This window comes from Embiotoca jacksoni, unplaced genomic scaffold (genome assembly GCF_022577435.1).
Source record: "Embiotoca jacksoni isolate LCO1_2020_lvr unplaced genomic scaffold, fEmbJac1.0.p SCAF_54, whole genome shotgun sequence".
In the NCBI taxonomy this organism is placed as follows: Eukaryota; Metazoa; Chordata; class Actinopteri; family Embiotocidae; genus Embiotoca; species Embiotoca jacksoni.
Window position 1 is genome coordinate 1,048,360 of NW_027185408.1, and position 22,041 is coordinate 1,070,400.

Sequence of the window (22,041 nt, forward strand, 5' to 3'; positions counted from 1 at the left end):
TCCTTATGCTCGACACCAAAAGTCACACAGATGTGCAGTCAGCTGCTGCCTTTTTTTTTTCTGCAGATCCCCGGGAGCGAGAAAAAAAATATTCATAGCCTGGCCACGTTTAACAATATTGAGCGCGGGAGATCCAACTCGCTCCCATGATTTTGATAAATTTGTGTGCATGAGATACGTTTATATATAGAAAGAGACGGCACAACAGCCTTCTTCAAACTTAGCATATTTTCCAAAAAAAACGCCGGCTGCCTCCCTGTAATGGGGTTATTTTTCAGCGTGACAGGAAGTGGAGCTGCTGACACCAACAAGCAATGAGAACAAATATCAGCCTGAAGAGCCACCGATGACGTCTTGGGTCCAAACTGATGTCAGCTCCTCTAATCGGACAGCAGCTCTGAGGTCACAGTTTGACTGAGAACTTTCTTTTTAGACAATGCAGGTGATGTGGATTTCTTTAAAAGGAATCTTTAGTGAACCCGGTGGCACCTCTTTTTTTTGTTTTTTCAGTCGACGCAAAACAAGATGCTGACACGGTGTCCTCTAGTGGACCAAACCGAAACGGACTACGTTTTGAAATGTTCCAGCTGAATGACTTCAGTCTCTATGGATCAGAGACCGGATAAAGAAATACGACATCCGACGTCTTAACTTCTCCCAAACATGATGTTGTTCAACCTGTTTTGATATCCCACTTACTACCGGCTCCCGGCCCGGTTCCTGGTTCACAGACCTGCAGAATTATAACAGAGGTATCACCTGGTCTGGAGTCAGTTTCCTCTGTGGAGCTTCGCCTCGCCAGGCTAACTCTGACAGATTCCCTGTCTTGGTATTGATCGGTGTCTGGTTCGGAGTATCGATCCGGACTGGCCTGGTTATGGATCTGTCGACCCGTGCTCACACTCCGGATCAGAGCGTCTCTCTGCAGAGATGATAGAGTTTTCGCAGCATCGATCGGCTCCTCTGATCACCGATCATCTGTCTGTTGCATGTGTTACTCTGTGTGTGTTGCACTCTAAAGTGTCCCCTGAAAACAGCAGCAGGCGAGAAGTAAAACTCTTCAGACCACGCGGCCACTGGTACGTGAACATTTGTGATTTCGGTGCGGACCTGAAACGGGAGCAGAGAAACATCCGATTACGGGGAACCGAAAACATTCAAAACACGCCTGCTTACGGCCGAGTGTTCCTGAGCCCATGCAGTGATTTCCGCTGGTTCTTCTTCTGCACTGTGGCTCCTCAGGCGTGTTATCATGTTGGAGACGAATGTTTTCCCTCAGGGGCCTCAGAACGTCACAGTGGAACTCTGTGTTGACAGTCTGACCCTGGGGGAACGAGTTCACGGTGACACAACCTGCCAACGTTAAAGAAAACCCACCTGGTGTCTCCTGACCTGACGCGCCTTCTTCAGTCTTGGACGGTGAAGCTCCACCCCTCTTGAAACGTTGAACGTCACTCAGAACACCTCGCCGCTTCATCGCCATCAGACTTTCTGAAGCATTTCAAGGGTCTCTTTTTACTTTACTCTTTGTTTTTTTCTGATGGATTGACGTCAATGAAACTAGGTGCAATCGGATATTTTGAATTCAATTATTGAAATAGTTGCAGATTTATTTTTGAATGAATTTTATCTTTATCAATGAATGAATTTATTAATTGTTGAATGATTGCAGCTCTACTGGAGCTCAAGTTACAGCGTCTGCTCTCCATCAGCAAATCTGTTGTTTCTTATCAGTCGTCCAACCTGCAGGTTCTCAGCAAGGTTACAACACACACACACACACACACACACACACACACACACACACACACACACACACACACACACTTGCTCAGTGTCTTTGAAGTCCAGCAGTGGGGGTGTCTGTCATCTCATGAAGTATTCATGTGGCATGTCAAGTGTGTGTGTGTGTGTGGGGGGGGAGAAACAGTGGTTTTCACGGCCGTTGTGTGTCGACACGGCGAGAGGGCGGGGCTGTGAAAAGAGAGAGAGGAGCGGGGGCAAGCAAGGGAGGAGGCAGAGGAGGAGGGGGGTCGAGGGAGGCAGACGGACGGACGGACGGAGGGAGAGGAGGAGGAGGGAGGAGGAAGGAGGGAGGCTGGAGCTCCGCCAGTGTTTCCCGGCAACAACAGCAGCGAGACGCAGGAATCCAGCCGCTCTTCATTCACTCGTTTATTCCTGCCTCTTGTTTGGATCCTTTATTCCTCCTTTACTGCCGCCGCTGCCTTTCATCCCTCCATCTAACTCCAGGAGAGAGAGGAGGAGGAGGAAGGCAGGAGGGGTGGAGAGGAACAGCATTGCGATACTGCAGGAACAGACTGAGGATCTACAGGAGAGGAGAGAGGTTAGAGGAGGAGGAGAGGTGGAGGAAGGAGGAGACGCTAAATGAAAGAAATGGAGCACAAGAGAAAAGGAGAAAAACTTGAGGAGGGAAATGAGGTGGTGAGAGGAGAAGGGAAAGGGATGTGGAGAGAGAGACGCGAGGAGGAAGAGGAGATGAAAAGAGCAAAAGGGTGAAGAGGAAGGAGGTGAAGGGAGAGAGAGAAAGAGGTGGAGGTGAGAGGAGGATTTGGAAAAGCAGAATGAGAAGGCTGTTTCGGTGAGAGAGGAGGAGGAAGAGGAGCGAGGAAGGTCTACCTGTGGGACAAACGGAGGAGGTGCACAGGTGGAGGGTCTGCAGGGTTGGGCTGGAGGATGCAGCTGCATGGAAACACAGCTGGATTATTTTCTGAATCCCTGCAGAGCTTCACTCGGTTTTTTTTATTTCTTTTTTCGTGGCTCGAGTTTCCCTGAAAAGTTTTGGCCGCCGGAGCGACGTCACGTCGGAGAGGAAACTCAACCACACAGATGGAAGTTCACCGAGGAGGTGAACCACCAGCCTCCAGATGTTTTACTGCAAATTAAAGGAAAAACATTCATCTATCTTCTTGGAAAACTGTCAAAAATCCTTCAGACTCTCAGTGAGGACAACTTCGATCGCATTTAGATGAACTGATTCAACGACAAAGTCGGATGGACTTCTGAGAGGAAATTAAAAAAAGAAAGGAAAGTGGATCCAACTGTGTGAAGATATCAGTGATGTGATGTTTACTTTACAAAATACCGCAAACACCAATGAGACCGACTCTCGAATGTCGCTGGTTCCAGATGTTTTCCGTTTGAATCTGGACTGAAATCATGGAGACAAATACGTAGAAGAACGACTTCCACTTCACAGAGCTGATGAGTTACTGACAAAGAAGCATTTTACTGATCTTTTAAGTACGTATCGGCTCATCGGATGTCTCGGCGGAAGTCATTAAATCCCCCAACTCTCCTCAGGAGTTTGGTGACCACCTGGATTTGAGTTCACAGATGAACACAGAGACTTATAAGAATACAATTTTCATTGATGTTTTCTGAGACGAAGACGGCCGGACAAAAAGCAGCCACTCACCGACACCCGACTCGTACGAGCAGAGACAAAAACATTCAGAAAAAACTCATGAGAGAACTGACGGATGTTCGGCTAGTTTACGGAGATCTTCAAATTACATCGGTACTGTCGGAGGTTTGCTGGAAGAAGCACAAATACATTTTGCAACCGGCAAATTCCCCTGCGGCGCTCAGTCGGTTTATTTAAAGACAAGTCGGTGGACCGATGAAGAGTTTCCTGATGTGTTTCTACTGTTGGACCGATGAACCAAGAAAAACCTCAGAGAGTTTAAGGACTCTGGAATGCTTCTTAAAACGGGAAACATCTGGATAAGCAGCTGCTTCACTGATACGGTAAAAGTTGAATTCAGGCAATTTACGATGGACTAAAAGCACGATTCACCCTCCGTCGGTTGTTGGTGGATTCGGACCAGATCTCTGGGATTTTGGGATTTTGGATCGAACAGCTGAAAAATCTCTTCCGTCTTGAGAACTCGCTCCCCATGCAGATCTTTCTCTTGGCCACGTTTCAGACCTTTAAGCTCCTCGATGATGCCCGTCGGACTTCCATCCTTCAGAGCCTCCTTCCCTCCTGTCTTCACGCTGGAGTAAATCTCTACGATGGTGAATGAGGATGAGAACAAGTTCGGACGCGGTTCCTCTTCAGGTCGAAGAACTCTGAGCAGATAATGGATTGGAAGGAACTGTGAGTACATCATCTTTTTTTTCAACAGACCCAAGAAATGAATGTCACTTTTATTTTTTTAATCTGTTTCGAAACAAGCTTCAGATTTAAGGGTGTTGGTAGGAAACCGGAGGAGGAAATGTGCTCGCGGGGGGAAATAAAGGTGGAGATTCAACACATAAAGTGAGTTCCTAGTCGGAGCAGAGGGAGCGTTAACGTTTATGTTGGGTTGTAAAATAAAAAAGCCTCTGAGGTCGTTAAACTCAAAGCTGTCTGTGGCGTTACAGACACATTATTAACCCTCACCTGTTCCTATGAATCCTCTCACTGAACACGACTAAACATAAAGACAGAAAGTTGGGAACATCCTTTGTCTTGGTCTTCGCATTGTCCTCTCCTGATAAAAACTGAAGGCAGTGCGTTGCAGCCGTACGTCACACACAAGTGATGGGATGTGCAGGACATGGACACAGTCTGGGCCACGTGAGGCTTCTTCAGGTAGATCCAGAGTTCAAATATTGTAGAGTCAAAGTTTGTAGAAGGAATCTACGGGTGACTCATTGCTTCCTTCTCTTCTCTCTGATTCCACGTGTTCATATTCCATGATGGTATGTCCAGTCGGTAAACTACAATATTCAGACCTAAAAACAGGATTTTAGTCCCGTCATATCTTGGTCACACCATACCTTGGTCACACCATATCTTGGTCACACCATACCTTGGTCACACCATACCTTGGTCAAACTATACTTTGGTCACACCATATCTTGGTCACACTATACCTTGGTCACACCATCCCTTGGTCACACCATACCTTGGTCACACCATATCTTGGTCACACTATACTTTGGTCACACCATACCTTGGTCACACCATATCTTGGTCACACTATACCTTGGTCACACCATCCCTTGGTCACACCATACCTTGGTCACACCATATCTTGGTCACACTATACTTTGGTCACACCATACCTTGGTCACACCATACCTTGGTCACACCATATCTTGGTCACACTATACTTTGGTCACATCATACCTTGGTCACACCATATCTTGGTCACACTATACTTTGGTCACACCATATCTTGGTCACACCATATCTTGGTCACACCATATCTTGGTCACACCATATCTTGGTCACACCGTACTTTAGTTACCACATTTCTTGCCCATATGATACCTTGGTCACGCCATACCGTGGTTACGCCATACGTGGTCATAGGAATGTTGGCCACTACACCACACAACATCCGCCCTGATCTCTCCCTGACTTCAACTTCATAGGCAATGGCTGGTGTGTTTGTGTCTGCCTCACACTTTCCCAGAATCCTTTGCGAGCCTTCATGTTGAAGCTTCAGTTCTGATTAGTTAACATTCTCTGCTGCTCTGCTGCAGATCCAGATAAGCTCCGTTCGGCTGAGTCGTGGTGTCTAAGCTGCAGTTTGATGAGTTCAGGTCGTTTTTTTTCAGTTTTTTTTCTCCCCTTCGATCTCCTGTGTTTTGTTTTCACCCGATCGACTCTCTCTCAAAGCAGCAGTCCCGAGTGGAACAGTGGATGATCCCCATGAACGGTGTTTAAATGCTGTGAGCAGCACAAAACTAAACTTCATTCGACTCCACACCTCAGCAGGTGAACACCAGCGGGGGGGAGGGTGAAGAGAAACCACAAAACACTGACATTTACCACCACGTTTTACTGCACCTGAACGAGAATCTACTTCACATTGTTTCTCTTCATGTGGAATCAACCCACCCAGCAATGAAGTGTAAATGTCAGCAGTTTACCGACACACACACAAACACACACACACACACACACACACACACACACACACACACACACACACACACACACACACACACACACACACACACACACACACAGGTTCACCTTGCAGCACTGCAGTTAGTGTTTCCTGAGTTTGTTGGTGATGAATGTTCGACGGTCTCTCGGTGAATTCCCGGAGGCTGTTCTCTGCCGTCCTTCATGGCAGCTGAAATTACACGCTCTGTTTTCTGATTGGACTCACTGAGCCCCTCACCGAGGAAGAGGAGGAGGAGGAAGAGGAAGAGAAGGGGAGCATGGAGACTCTCTTCTCATTTGGTTTGTTTTGCCTCTTATCATACTTCTAAATATTTGGTTATTATCACACCAGTCGTGGGCCTACTTTTCTATCACCGTGACTGACAGGTGGTTCATCCAATCAGTTGCCAAATACCGATGAAAACGTCGGGGTCAAAGGTTATGCTGTTGAAGTGTGTTTGTGCAGCAGCTTTCAGCCCCGATCTTTTTTTTTTTTTTTATGTCCACAGGGCCGCGCAGAAGCTCAGTTTGTCCCGCAGGAAGAAGTCCCAGCCCGGGCCCCCCTCCCCGCCTGATAAGGCCCCGGGGCCCCTGCTGTACACTGGGGGCTTCAGCGGGGCCCTGCAGCTCTCCCCACCCGCCGTCCCGCCATGCCTCCTTCGAGCCGGGTCAAAGGTCAAGGACACGCCGGGGATGGGGAAGGTAGGACATCATCACCCAGAATGCCCTGCAAGGAGATCCGATCTGCTGCTGGAGTCTGTGATGCAGTTTTAAAAGGAAAAGTTAAAATTGCAAATTAAGGAAAAAAAACAGTCGTATTAAAGATCCGTCGTGAGGCTCAAAGTTACAGAAACTTCCTGACTCCTGTCAAAATAAGAGCTGTCAGGCAGTCCAGGCTATTCGAATCTTTCATCATTTAATTTCATAACACTTAAAGATTTTTTTTTATATTAGGTTAGGTTAGGTAGTTACTTTATTAATCCCCGATGGGAATTTTTTTCTATATATTATAGCCTTTTTATCAAGAGAAAAATAATTTTGTCTTGTGATATTATATTTTTACATGTATCTTGCCATAAAATATTGTCAGCAGAGATATCTTTTTATAGATGTGTAGAATCCAGCATCATCTGAACCATATTTGTGGGATACTGTCGGACTTTGCAATAAAAAAAATTAAAAAAGTGGATGACGAGTCATTTTCTTAACCTCCACCAACCCTGTAAGAGCTGCTTGTTGCCATGGCGGAGGGTCGGCAGGTTAAAGTGTGATGAATGCGTTTCCTGTGACTCTTTCACAATAAAAGCCTGTCGAGGCCGCAGGAGTTTTGTAAAGAGGTGAAACTCGCTTCCTCCGAACAAACTGGTGTCAGAATATAAACAGAGAAAAGTCCTCTGCAGAGAACTAGAAGCACGTCCTTCAAAACTTTTTCTGGGATTTTTCTCATTAAAATATAAAAAAATATATTTTAAAGAATCATTTGAAATGTTTAACCACATTTTACCAAAATCATAGTGAGCATGTTCCATTAAATCCACTTAGATGGGAGATAGGACGGGTTGAAATAAACCAGAATGATCCATTAATTATGAAAATAAAACTGTGGAAAGGATTTTTATTTTGAAGGAACTGTGATCGATTTAAAGCTTTGTGAAGCAGCAGCAGGCGTAGATGTCGCATTAGCATTAGCTGTGAGTTAGCACAGCTTTAGAAAGCACAATACAAAGAGGCTGCGGGTGACTGACGAGCTGATGATTCGCTCCGCCGGCTCGCAGCGACACGTCGTTTAAAAACTGCTGCGCCTCAGATTGTTATTGGCGTTAAACTTGACCTCCTCCTTGCCGACTCAGCAGCTTCCCGGCAGACCAATAAACAGCCATCGCACCGCTGAGAGCTGCGGGTCAAAGGTCAGCAGGTTCCCAGTTTAAATCCCCACTCGGTCCAACTCTCTGATTTCAGTCGAAACAGAACTCCTGACACACTGAAAAGATGAGCTGAGGCGTTGCACTGCAGATTTAAAAAGTCATTTTTCTTCTTCTGATGTGGAAATATTTTGAGAGGAAAAGCTCAGGACATCTTAGCAGGAGATTCCACATCAGCGGGGGCCAAACAAATGGTCGTTTATCGTATGTGGTCCGTCCACGTCGTTCTACTGCAGTCCGATTTTTGGGGGGGGCGGAGCCAGAGGCAGAGCCAGGCTAGACTCCGCCCCCTGAAGTGTGCAGTAGAATGACGTGGAAGGACGACATATGATAAACGACCACAAAAAAGATGATAAACAAATTCAGAGAGACAATAAACAACCAAAAACAACCACAAACAAACAGTTGATAAACAACTGCAAACCGACAATTAGAAATGACTCCAGTTTAAATCTAATGTCCTCCTGCCTCTCTGACGCGGACTTCCTTTGTGTCCCAGGTCAGGATGATGGTCCGGATCTGTTCGGTCCACAGCAGCGAGTCCTCGGAGTCCATGTCCTTCCTGAAGGTGGACGGCAGAAAGAAGCAGCTGACTCTCTGCGAGACACTGGGCGGAGGACACGCCTCCGCTGCCGCCGCCCAGAGACGATCGTCGGCCTCCGCACCGAAGACCTTCACCTTCGACGCCGTCTTCTGTCAGGACGCTTCACAGGTCAGACGAGTCCCGAACAACAAGTTAATAACGTCCTACTTCCTCCAGGTCGGTCTGATGATGGACAACGGTTCAGTGACACTGTAAGACACAGGAGACCCGTCCCCAGCTGCCCGTCGGCCGTCTTTAACGCGACTAAAACTTTCACAGTTCTGTGTTTGAAAAAATACAAATTCACGGCACGCGGACAAAGATTGAGTTCTTCATCAGAGCGGCGTCACCTCGGCAACACGTCGTCCATCCCCAGAGACACACGGCAGCAGAGGTGTGTGTGTGTGTGTGTGTGTGTGTGTGTGTGTGTGTGTGTGTGTGTGTGTGTGTGTGTGTGTGTGTGTGTGTGTGTGAGTGTGTGCGACTCCTGCTGTGTGCGTTTCATCTGCGTGGCAGCGAGCTTCTTGTTATTTATCTCAAACACTGGAGATCCGTCGGTTTCTCGTTTCCTCATCAGATTACAACATTGAATGAACCAACGCGTTTGATCAGCGTGACAGAACATGATGTCACATGATGTCACATGATGTCACGATGAGACGTGACCAATCAGCGTCAATCTGAGTGACAGAACAGAGCTCAGCGGGACACAAACTACGTCCATGATAAGGAGTCATGTAAAGCAGCGCTGGACATATTAGTCAACTGTATATTTAAAATGTGTTCAAATCAGCATGACAGCACAACCTGCTCTTCACTAGAAATATCACTCCTTCTCTGTGGGAATATATAACTAGAATTGAATTTCATATTATGTACAATATAATGTTGTTTTTACTTGTTATATTAAATGTGACCCATTTGGCAAAATCATTTTTTGTTTTAGTCTCCGAGCACCCGTACCGTGAAATCCTAGCAGCGGCTCGTTTGACCGGTTTGGTTTTAACGCACGACACAATGCTAAAATCTTAAAAACACGAGTCCATCGATATCTTTGTTCATCAGATATCTTAGTTACAACCAGACTGAGCTTTTCTGTGTGCTGTATTTAGTTCAGTTTTAGAACTGTTTTCAGCCTTCATATGGTTCTGTATGCACAACTCAACGTGATTGGTGGATTCTAATTGGAGCTCTCCTCTGATAGGCCGAGGTGTGTTCGGGGACGGTGGCGGAGGTCATCCAGTCGGTGGTGAACGGAGCGGACGGCTGCATCTTCTGCTTCGGACACGCTAACCTGGGTAACGGCACGCTACAGTTAAATCTCGCACACTTTGATTTGGACGGATCGTGTCATTGTTGCGTCGACTCCGCCCCCACCAGGTAAGACGTACACCATGATTGGTCGGGACTGCTCCACTCAGAGTCTGGGCGTGGCTCCGACGGCCATCTCCTGGCTGTTTAAGGTGATCGAGGAGCGCTCGGAGAAGGCCGGAGCTCGTTTCTCGGTCAGAGTGTCGGCGGTGGAGATCTCCGGTCGGGAGGAGACGCTCACCGACCTCCTGGCTGAACTCGCCTCCTCAGCGGGGGGCCACCAGGAGGTCCCGGGGCCCGCGGTGTCCCTGCGAGAAGATCCTGTCTGTGGTTCCCAGGTATAGAAAAACACACCGCCCTCCTCGCCTCCTTCCCTTCGCCTCCTCCCTCCCTCCTCCTCCTCCTCCTCCTCTCTGACCTCCTCTTCACCTCGGGGACTTCATTGCTGTCCAGAACTGTCCAATTAGTCCTGACCTTCCTTATTCGTATTCAGTCGGTTTTATCTCCCCGGGCTCCTCCTGTCTGCCACTTTTTTTTTTTTTTTATCTCCTCTCACTTTAATTTTCCTTTTCTTTGTCCACATTTTTCTTCCTCGCACAGACATCAAACCTCATTCTGTCTTATTTTAGCTTTTATCTCTCTTATGTTATCTGTGAGAAAAAAGAAAAGGAAGAGAAAGAACATTGTGGAGCCGCAGACGGTTGGATGATGACGGGACGCGATGTTTCCTTTCAGTCAGGGTTCAGTCAACACTTAATTTGGGGGTAAAATGTGGTTTAATCAGAAAAGTATCTGTCCGACAGCAGGGACGATGTGAGCAGGACGTCTCAACAATAGTTCTGTATCAAATCAAAGACTCGGAACTGTACTTCCAACAATGAGATCTTCTGACTTAATATTGTCCTCGTAATCTGTGTTTTATTTCCATATTCAGCTGCAGAACCAGACGGAGCTGCGGGCGATCAGCGCCGAGCGAGCGGCGTTTTTCCTGGACGCCGCCCTGGCGGCGAGGAGGAGCAGCCGGGAGCCGAGCGACCAGGAGGCCTGCAGGAACTCCCACTTCCTGTTCACCCTGCACCTCCTCCAGGAGAGGCTGGACAAGAGCAGCAAGGCGGCAAGTTAGTCCAGTTTAAAACGACACTATGTCGTAGCCTATGATGTGTAGCAGGCGGAGCAGGAGGAGGCAACGACGTCAGAGAGTCTGCTGCTAATGGAAGATGATCTGCTTTGAACTGGAGGGAAATGTGACAGAAATGAACACAACCTGTTCAGTCAGCTATCAGCTCATGAACCTCATGCACCTCGGCGGGCTCCGGATGCAGCTCCCCCCTCCCCCTCCTCCCCCCCTCTTCCCGAGGCGGGAAATCCAACCAGCCGTTAGCGATGCAGCTGTGAAACTTCAGCGATTAGCTCTTCTTTTTTTTTTTTTTTTCTTTTTTTTCTCCCTCTGCTTTTCATTACCAAAACATGCGGCTGCTAATTAGCTTCATGTCGAATCGCTGACTCTCTCAACAGGAACATTTACAAAGCAGGAAAGGCTACGCGAACCTCCGCCCACGTCTACCTGTCACCGCGGAGACGTCGCCGCGGTTATTCGTGTTTTACTGCTTGTCCGTCCGCGGCCGGAATAAATCTGCATGAGCTAATGAGGCCTGACGGCTCGCTGTCCTGCGGTGTTTGTAAAAACTACGCCGCCCTCAGCACTTTGTAAATCCTGCTGATGCAGGCGCTAGATCGTTCTCGCCATCATTACTCTGAATTAATGAAATGAGCAACGAGATATCCGGCTGAATATTTATTTCAGCGGCTCAGACGTCCTGTCAAAAGATGCAACGGGCGCTCATTCGCATGAATTATTTTTCAGCGCATCCACAGCCCATGTATGCATAAATGTATTTATAGTGTTGTGGAGTCAAGACTCTGCAAAATCCAGAAAGTATTGAAGCAGCACTTTGACCTTAAACTTTTGACTTGTAACTATTTAGTATTCTCCCGAACCCAAAGATTATTGATTCATTGGAACGTTTGACTTTGATCTGGATTTTAGGGACTTGTTTGCCTTGAACTTGGCTTTTCCCATACTGGCAGGACTCCTGGGTTTTGGACTTGTTGGGACTCAACTCATTAGACTTGATTCAGCACTTTACTTTGAAAATGACTTGTTGGTACTTGTTAGTCTTAACTTGGGTTTTGACTTGTGATTGGACTCAGGACATGTTGGACTCAGGACATGTTGGACTTCCCAGGAGATTCACCTTGGGACTTTGTACCGAATTTCCCCACTGTGGGATCAATAAAGTAAAAGATCTAAATCTAGTTTAGATATCGGACTTGGTATTTTCCAGTTTTGACTCGGGACTCGTTGGTCTTGTCTCAAGTAATGCTGAGATGTCTTCTGTGTTCGGGGGTTGTATTGACCTTTCCTTTGCTTGATGAATTCTTTTAAAACGTACCAGGGTCCATTGACTTTTTTTCACATTTTAAGGAGATTCCTTTAACAAGTGTTGTCATGTTTTTTTGTTTTTTTAACCAGATAAACTACTTGAAGCTGACAATCAATTATTACAATAGGCATTTATTATGTTTCTGTCTATAAACTAATCAAAGACTGTTGTTTTAACCAACCGACCCTTTCAACGGTTAAAAAGGTGTTTTTTTTCTTATCACCTTTGAAAACCATCCGTTCTTCCTGTCTCCCAGTGTCTGGTGGGAGTCGTCTCCACCTCCTGGATTTGGGGAGCTGTGAGACGGACATCAGCCGGACCAGAGAAGGAGGCGGCGGTCAGTGTCTGTCTCTGTCCGCGCTGGGAAACGTCGTCCTCGCCCTTGCCAACGGCGCCAAGCACGTTCCCTACAGGTACGAGATCACGCTCTGGGCATTTTAATGAACTCAACAGGGGTCAAAGGTCACGGCGCTCCAAACAACAGATGGACCAAGGATCCCTATGAGGACAGAAAAGAGTGGGGAGGGGGGCAGACAGAGTGTAATGCATTTTTAATGAGCTTTCAGTCAGTCTTGAATGCCTGTTTAGGTTGATGAATAAATCACTTTGTAATGCTAATTGACCTGTTTCATTCTGTGCAGCTCTGGCTTGTATTTTTATATTTTGTTTGGCTCATTGCCTCGTGTTTGGGTCTGAGGCTGTTCAGTCTGCGCGGGCAGGATGTTGGCATTCACTTTCATATGTTTGGTTTCCATTTGACTTCATCCCAACTCAACATTTGTGCAGTAAAATGTCAGGAACTCTTCAGTGGAGAACACGCCAGGGTTTAGATTCCTCTTGTTGCTGCCAACTAACGTTCAGACGGACTTCCATCATTCACACGGATCGATTGCTGGCTACTGAACTTTGATACTTCAATGCACCAACTAAAGAAACCACCAGGGTTAAACCCCTCGTTTTCTACACTAAATATACGTAATGTGTAATTTTATTTTTGTTAAAGTGGATTTCATGACATTTCGATTTGAAAAAAGCATCGTTCAGGAACCGGTATTGATGTCAAGGTATCGGTGTTGACAGTTTTTGAACGATACACAGCCCTACACTGATGTGACCCTCTGAACTGTCTGTGTTTCTTTCTGGTTGCCGCTTGGTACCGACTGTACGGACGTTTCTCTGTTAGTGTTTCTGTATTTGTGAATGTTTTTGTTGTTTATGAAGCTGAATTTGTGTCTCATGGCGTCTGTCCACTGAATCAACTGCGAGAATTTTGCCAGACTTCTGTTGGTTCACCAGTGGAGCCGCCACAAGGACTCGGGGCCAAAGATAAAATTTATGAAGTTATCACGTCACATCCTCTTCGATATTTTCACAGACAGAGAAAAACTCCAAAGGATTCACTGAGAACAGTTTGGGGTCAGGACAAGGCCCAGTCTCAGCTCTGCTGTTGGGGGTTAAAACATAAAACCAGGAGGAGCTCAGACTGTAGTATGGAAATTCAGTATTTGATCCGTGTACTGTAGCTTTACACCAGGTCTGTTCAAAGGCGGGATTTCATGAACATTTCACTCCGTTTCTGAGTACAGATCACATGTGGCATGGAGTTCAAAGTGGGCTTCATTAATGTGAAATGAGAGCTCGTTGCGGTTCCTTTCTGTTGCGTGCTGTAATGAATTAGTTTCTGGGATCCTGTGGGGTTCTTCGGGCCCGTGCTGCATCTAACGAGGGGTTTTCTTGATGTATTATTCAGGGACAGCAAGCTCACCATGCTGCTGAGCGAATCCCTGGGCAACATCAACTGTCGAACCACCATGATCGCCCACATCTCCGACTCACCGGCGAGCTACATGGAGACGCTGACGACGGTGCAGCTCGCCTCCCGCATCCACCGCATGAGGAAGAAGAAGTCCAAGGTGCTTTTATTGGGGTTTTATTTCTAAAGCTCCATGCAGCAGCGTTCAAGAGACCAAGTATTGCTTATTGATGGAACCATACAGTCGTCTCTTATAAATTGATTCCAATATAGATAAGGACACTTGATGTTTGCGTGCCTTGTTTGTCATTAAAAGAATGATTAAAGGTCTTGTTAAAGGTTCACTAATTTCATAAAAAAAAAATGTAAAAGGTTAAATTGACCGATTTTGTCCAAAACATTAAAAAAAAAAAAAGCCCACATCTGATGTCTGAGAGGTCGTCATAAATTCATAATCTTTCTTAATTTATTTTCAGAAGCTGTCATCTTTGAACAGAAGATTATTAATCCAGCCAAAGAAAAAGGAGTTGAGGGAATATTTAAGAGAAAATTTGTCTTGTTTGAGAATAAAATGTTGCAGAAAATGTAAAACATTGGGCTCAACGTGCCCACGAAGTTACATCTTCACAGAGCAGAAAAAAAAATCTGAAATCTGAGGAAAAAGATTCTTAAAAGAGGACACAATATTTCTAAAACTGAACCACTTCGGCACAAATTCAAAGGGGACATCCAGATTTCAGTCTTTTTTGTAGTTTTAGATCAAAATGGAGCAGTTTTCTGATTGTTCTTTGGGATTTGGTCTTCGCCAATTTCCTGCGGTCGATGACGGTAAAAACATTCCAGTCTATAATGTAAATCTGCATGATCAGGTCAGCGACTCGTGTGGTCATAATTCAGGGAGTTTTATCCCCCTGTGATATGACATATGATCAATACCAGTGTTCACACAGTTGTGGGAGTCTCTGTGGAGAGATGAGATAGGCTTTCACCCTCATTAAGCAGACTGACAGCTTGTATTTGTGTTTTATAGATTAGAAAAGCCACATTCCACAAACAGGAATTACAGGCATATACGTCTCATTGACGTTCGTTTTAATCCGGGCTGCACATTTAACCTCAGACTGTCCTGACGACTTGAGCTGCAGGGATGGATGTGATCCCTCAGGTACCCTCGGTGTGGTAATTCTGCATTATTTCCTTCTGATCTACAGTACGCCTCCAGCTCGTCCGGAGGGGAGAGTTCCTGCGAGGAAGGCCCGTCTCGTCGACATCCTCCTCTTCGGCCCATCCACCCTCGGACCGTGGCCCTCGACCCCGACACTCCCCTGCTGCTCTCCAGCGACCCCGACTACTCCTCCAGCAGCGAGCACTCCTGCGACACCGTCATCTACGTCGGGCCCGGGGGGACGGCCGTCTCGGACCAAGAGCTGAGTGACAACGAGGGCCCGCCTTCCTTCATTCCCATCATTCCCTCTCTGAACAAAAAGCGAGTCAGAGACGCCCCCCGGTCCGACGGAGATCACTTCAAGTGTAACACATTTGCAGAACTGCAGGAGAGACTTGACTGCATCGATGGCAGCGAGGGCCCGGCCACGATCGGCACGGAGGGCAAAGCAGCACAAGCAGCAGCACTTAAGACTCAAGATGGAGCTACTAAACCTTCAGCGGCAACGTCTCCACCCACACCTGACAGGACCTCCTCCCAGACGTCGTCGGAGATCACAACATGCACAAACCCACCTGATCAGGAACAGTCCGAGCTGCCTTCGGCTGGGGGCCTCATGGAGACTTCCAAACGGACGAGTGCAGATGGGGAGAAACTCTCCGTTACCCCCCCTCAGCCATGTATGGGAAAGCCAGGTGGGATTTTTTCCCAGGATTTCGAGCCTGTGGTGCAAGAGAAGGTCTACCTCAGAGGAGGCATGCCCCGGCCATCGTGCTCGCCATCCTTACCCAGAACATCCAGGACAGCATCTCAGCCTGCAGAGAGTCTCAGCTGGACCCCCCCTGTCAGTATGAGTCAACAAGCACTGAGGCAAGGCCAACTTCCAGGGTCGCCTGACGTGGAAGGAACCCCTCACACAAGCAGATACCCCACGGAGGCCAGCAGCCTCCGGGCAGCTCTGCTAGGACGGTGCCTGGACAGGGATTTTCTGAGGACTACGGTGACTCTGCAGCAGCCTGTGGAGCTGAACGGGGAGGATGAGCTCGTGTTCACGGTCATAGAGGAGCTCCCTCTCAGCCTCGTCCCGGACAACGGCCGCCCCTCCAACCTGTTGAGCTTCAGCAGTCGTGGCTCCCCGCAGGCCTCCGGCTCTCGCCCAGTCAGCATCATCAGCAGCATTAACGATGAGTACGACGCTTACACGTCTCAGCACGGAGCTGACGGTGGCACCGACTGTCGGGAAATGTTGTTTTCCCAACATGTCAGAAAGCAGTCCTCTGCTGGCTCGTGGCCAAGTGAATTCGGAGCAGATGAAGGTGTTCATTTGACAAGCAGCCTCCACTTGAGGGAGAAACACAAGGCGACAGAACATGCATCCTCACCAAGCACATTTCATAAACAGCCGTTTTTGCAGCATGGGATGAAGAGCTCGTTGAATGACAGCGGCATTTATTTCTCAGAGCTGGACAGTGACCCCGCTACCCCAAACAAACCTTCTCTCACCAAGCGCCCTCCCTCCCCGGACTCAAACAGAGCCTCTGTCAAAGGCTCCGTAAAGGCGAGAGGTACCACCCTGACCACTTCAGCCCAGATTCACGCCTCCTACTCCAGTCTTCCCAGGAAAACCAAGCCTACCTCATCTGCAGCTGTGGGCAGCGGCAGACAGGAAGGCAAACACGATGACCTCTTGCTTCAGCTTGATCCAAGAGAGGTGGAGTGCCTCCCTGCAGGTAAGCCATGGAGAGGTGGCACAATGAAGAAGTCTGGAGGGAACAGCAACAGCGTACCTCGGCCACCAAAGGCACAAATGTCCTCTTCCACTCAGAGGGTGGTGGATGGCTGTGAGCGGTCCGGCGGCAGGAGAGGAGATACTCTCATCAAGCTGCCACAACTCACCCGGGGCGCAACAACCCTGGGAACTGTTTCCACCCCCCAGACCTCTGAATCAAAGTGGGGCCATGAAGTTGCCTCAGGGATGGGTACGCTGAGGTTTTCATCCCTGGGGAAAAAGTCCAATGGACAAAAAAGCAGCTTGATCTCCAAGTCTGGATGTGGAATCGTCTCTCCACCTGCTCCGACCGTCAGACAGTCGAGCCAAGAAACAAAGGCGAAGGCCGCGCTGTCGCCAAGTGCCTTAAAAACAAGCAGCGACAGCGGAAAGTTGTCATTCCCGAAAACATCAGCCTCGGAGGAGGAATTCTACGTCAGGCTCCGGGCGGACTCGTTCAGCCACAAGACGTCGAGTTTAAGAACCGAGCATGCTTCTGCCAGGACGTCCTCGAGCCTGAAGACACGAGGGGCCAAAGCGGATTGTTCGAGATACTTCGGCAGTCTGATGTCTCTGGAGAGGTGTGACAGTCAAACCTCGGCCGGGGCCAAACCCGAAGTGTTCAGAGAGAGCAGCGGTGCTACTTCAGGGGGCAACGGCAGGTCCAACAGATCAGTGCCGAGACTCGGAGTTCCGGCCTCTACGTCTGCTTCTTCCTCCCAACTTTCTCCCGGTGTCTTTGCAGCTGTAAACAAACCGGGGCAGGTCCGAGGCGGCAGCGGCTCACGAGCAGCAGTTTCCGGTGGGCTGAAGGCTCGAACGCTGTCGGCCAGCAGCTCCAAGAGCCTGAGCTCCTCTCCAAAACCTAACGACGCAGCGGCGGGACGCAATGCCAGCCTACCGCCGACCGGCAAGTCCCCCGCCCGCTCTGGTGCAGCAGCCAAGACGGGAAGAGGCACCGTCATGGGCACGAAGCAGGTCATCAGCAGGGCGGCTAACAGCCGGGTTAGCGAGCTAGCTGCCGGAAGCCAAAGGAAGCAGCTCAGCAGGGGGTTCGGAGCACCAGGAGGCGACAGCACCGACAGCGGGACGAGTAGCGTCAGCGGGTCGCCTCTCAACACGCCGCTGCCGTCACCTTACAGCAAGATCACTGCGCCTCGGAGGCCGCAGCGCTACAGCAGCGGGCACGGCAGCGACAACAGCAGCGTCCTCAGCGGAGAGCTGCCGCCCGCCATGGGCCGCACCGCCCTGTTCTACCACAGCGGTGGCAGCAGCGGCTATGAGAGCATGATCCGAGACAGCGAGACCACCGGCAGCACCTCCTCGGCGCACGATTCCATGAGCGAGAGCGGAGCGTCCTCGTCCAACCGAAGCAGAGTTTCCAAATCGCCCAAGAAGAGAGGAAACGGTGAGTCCGTGTCGCAGACATTTAGTGACATTAGCTCTTTGCCAGCTCTACGAGCAGGTTATTGGCAACGTTAGCTATTAACTTGAGTTTAGCTGTTTTTTAGCGAAATTCACGGCCGGCTTGACCGCAGTCTGTCTCTCGATATAAACTTATCTCGTGCGCACGAATTCATCAAAACTCATTAAAACATAAATTTGCGTTTATTATGTTAGCAATGTTGCGCTCTTCTGGAGACACGCTGCTAAAGCACGTTAGCGTCCTCTGTCCTCCTCTTGATGGATCGCAGCTCGGATATTTCTGGGCTTTAGGAGACATACGAGCTCCTGCAGAGGGATGTAAGAAGCCACATCACTTTTCCATCTTTACCACTGAAACGAGGTTTGATGTCATCACAGCTCTGATGTTTTGACGTTCAGCAGCTGTTTGTCGGAGGTGACGAACGTCTTCACGGCTTCCTGCGGTCGTCCATCAGAGCGAGATGACGGGAAAAGAGACACGCACACACTCCTCTTCCCATCTCAGCGTGTGAATTCACCCCTCAGCCGGCGTTGTTGTACAAACACGCTACGTGAGCATGTTGTGGGACGATGGCCGAGCAGCAGCTGATTGTGATTCCTGTGGCTTGCAGCCGGCGGCGGCCTGATGCATATGGAATCAGCCCCGGTGTGATCCGCCAGCCATCAGTCGGGGGATCTCGGCTTCTTTTCTGCCTCATGAATATTTCATGAAGCCGGCGTACATATCCAACTCCAATTATCACCCACACACCCTCCACATCCACTCCACAGCGCACACACACTCCTCCTCCTCCTCTTCCTCCTCCTCCTCCTCCTCACTCAGGTCCTCTCTCAGAGCCGCGATGCTGTTTGTACTTCTACTCGTGAAAATAAGTCGTACAGCAGCTGCGTCATTAAAAAATAAAACTGAGGTCGTTGGGTTGACGGCGGCGTGTTAAACCTGCTCGGCACCTCCAATGGTTGTTGACAGAGGAAGGTGAAGTTCATCAACAGTAATGAACGCCGTCAGCTGTCCTCCGGTATATATATATATATATTTTGCTGCTGCTGTCAGGTTCAGGAGTTCTTCATCATCCAGCTGTGATTTACAAACTGATTCCACAAAACAAAAAAAACGCTGCTTCCTAAACGGACAACGAGGAAGGAACACGTGTTAGGTGGAAGGAAACGGAAACTATCAGTCATATCGGGGTTCTTTAACACAGTTCTAACACCAGAACCTTAAATATCAGAGAGGAACCCAACAGTTCATCGTGAGCTCTAACAGGAAGACACCTCCAGAGGAGGTGGAGAACATCTGCCTCGACTGGCTCGACTGAGGGGAGAGCAGAGAGAGAAAAGACCAGCAGAGAGAGAGAGAGAGAGACAATGAACTGTTGGTGGGTCAGAACCATGCAGCTCCAGAGACCTGCAGGACGGTTCAGGGTCACCTGAGCAGCTCGAGAAGCTTCGTCAAACAGAAAGCCTGTTTGTTCATTTGAGTGAAGCCGGTTTTCAGCAACATTATCTAATTGTTATCTGGTTTTTAGTACAGTAGTCCAGCCTGGAAGGAACTCTGAGGTGTTCAAGACCAAATACAAGAACTTTGTCCGAGTTTAGAAAATGATGGCTCTTCCAGGCCATCATGTCTTTTAGACCTTCATCAAGTTTCAGCAGGTCCAGTATTTCGTCTTCTTCCTCTTCCTCCAGGTTTCCTGCGACGGCGGCTGATCCCGGCTCCGCTGCCCGACCCCTCCTCTCTGGGCAGGCGGGTGGGGGGGCAGTGGGTGGACATGCCCCCGCTCGGCGGCGCCCTGAAGGAGCCCTTCGAGATAAAGGTGTACGAGATCGACGACGTGGAGCGCCTGCAGAGGAGGAAGGAGGTGGTGACGGAGTCAGAGGTGAGCAGCAGACTCGACATCCATGAACCAACGGTGGTAAACAGTCAGGTCCGATCACGGCGTGTCACTCAAGCGTCTTCAGTGGCGACGTCGTCCCTGTTCAGAGGCGACGAGCTTTTCCAATGAAGCTCCGCCTGTCTGAGCTGCAGGTGGAGGTCGGGGCGGATGGAGGGCCAAAAAAGTCCTCGTCAAGTCATTTACAAAACTCAAACAGTCAGAAAGGAAGTGGAGATATTTCTCAGTGACACGCCAGTCCTCCTCCTCCTCCTCTTCGTCGGCGGCCTCGCGTCACCCGTCCAGCCTGAGATCAGACTCATCAGCAGCTGACTTGAGTGCAGAGTTGATTACAGTTTAGTCTTAATTGGGTTGGATGTGAGTGATGGCAGGAGGAGGAGAAGGAGGAGGAGGAGGAGGACGGATGCAGGTCGTGCTCGGCTGCTTGCTATCCGCGTTGACCTTCAGCAGCCGAGCGGTGAACCGTGTGTCGAGGGGAGAGAGGAGCTCTGATTTATTTTCAATTAGAGGAAGACGATGTGCTCTTCATCTGTGACAGTGTCTCATGAACGCTCTCCTCTTGTCTCCCCTGCAGCCGTTCCACGATGTAGAGAAGGTGAGTTTCCTCCTGTCCTCTTCAGTCGGACTCATTTTCAACCAGAGTTCCCAACTCCAAAACGTAGATTCTTCAAACACAACTTCAGTCCCGACAGCTCAGAAGATCTGAACAATCAGCCGAGATTCACGTCACACATTCAGGATCTGATGTAAATGTGTAAAATGGCCACAACGTGGTTTGTTTTTTTCGAATCAGTTCGAATCAGTTCAACCTTTGAGTCCGAGTGAATGTTTGTGCCAAATTTGAAGACATTGTCTCAAGGGCGTTGCTGAGATATCCGACTCACGGGTAACGCTCATTGTGGGCTAACAGTGACCTTGAACTTTAACCTTTGACCCCCAAACTAGAATCGGTTCATACTTCACTTCATTCTCGTTAAAGTCGCAGGTGTGTCGTTGCCTTCTTCTTCTCCTGTATTTTAAACGGATGTAATTAAATGAGGCAGAGAGCGTCCGCTGATCCTCCTCTCTGACACCTGCTCGTCCTCGACTGTCCTTAATTCCCCTGCGAGCGTTTGTCCTGCAGATTAAGTCGACAGCCAGCAGATTAGCGCCCCATGCTAATTTTATCTCCGGCTGGCTCCTAATTAAATCCAGCAGTGGACACAGATTGAAATCTCCGAACGGGTTGGCGGCCCCTCGTCCCGCTCATGGTAATCCCTCCCTGCCCCCCCTCCCCCCGCCCCCCCTCGGTCTGTATAAACGTCCCGGCGCGCCGCAGGCTGCATCACATCACAGAGACGCTGCCGGGAGCACCGGCGGGTTTTTGCGGTTCTGACTGTGTTTCGGTCCGCAGGGTCTGCTCTACTTCAACGCCCGGCTCAGGATGCTGGAGAGGCGGCAGCAGCAGATCAGGGAGCTGAAGAGCAAACACGAGCGGCTGAAGGTGGAGCTGGAGGAGGCCAAGAGCCGCCTGATGCTCCACCCGAGCAAATGGAGCGGCGAGTGTGAGTACCGGCTGAAGAGCAGTTATTCAGGTTCAATACTACAAATCATTTCAATTCAGTTTTTTATATTTCGGCCCATGTTTACTGTCCACATGAAGCCCGGTCCTCCTCGTGTTTTCACCGGTCTCCTCCCCCTCCTCCTCCCCCTCCTCCTTTCCCCCCCTGCAGTCGACGTGGACCAGGACCTGGACCGGGAGTCCCAGGAGTACCTGGAGGCTCTGGCTCAGGTGACGGCGGAGCTCGAGTACTGCGTCAACCTCTGCAAGTCCCGCGTCATGATGGAGACCTGCTTCGACATCGCCGTGACGACGCCCGCCGCGGCACAG

At 49.1% G+C, this 22,041-nt stretch overlaps 1 protein-coding gene across 2 annotated transcripts in view; it reads left to right on the forward strand.

Moving 5' to 3' along the window:
- Nucleotides 1-2,084: 2,084 nt before the first annotated feature.
- The window catches only part of LOC138212198 (kinesin-like protein KIF26A), a 21,127-nt gene continuing 1,170 nt past the window's right edge, over nt 2,085-22,041 (forward strand). The window contains exons 1-13 of one of the 2 annotated variants that reach the window (XM_069172501.1): nt 2,085-4,120; nt 6,415-6,607; nt 8,327-8,539; nt 9,615-9,708; nt 9,791-10,059; nt 10,656-10,839; nt 12,422-12,578; nt 13,916-14,078; nt 15,130-18,259; nt 19,966-20,156; nt 20,746-20,766; nt 21,565-21,715; nt 21,884-22,041. The exon at nt 21,884-22,041 is cut by the window's right edge and continues 1,170 nt beyond it. In XM_069172501.1, coding sequence (XP_069028602.1) covers nt 4,104-4,120; nt 6,415-6,607; nt 8,327-8,539; nt 9,615-9,708; nt 9,791-10,059; nt 10,656-10,839; nt 12,422-12,578; nt 13,916-14,078; nt 15,130-18,259; nt 19,966-20,156; nt 20,746-20,766; nt 21,565-21,715; nt 21,884-22,041 — 4,941 coding nt within the window. In that variant the 5' untranslated portion in view covers nt 2,085-4,103. The remainder of the gene's footprint in view (nt 4,121-6,414; nt 6,608-8,326; nt 8,540-9,614; nt 9,709-9,790; nt 10,060-10,655; nt 10,840-12,421; nt 12,579-13,915; nt 14,079-15,129; nt 18,260-19,965; nt 20,157-20,745; nt 20,767-21,564; nt 21,716-21,883) is intronic. The other variant, XM_069172502.1, reaches the window with a different exon arrangement.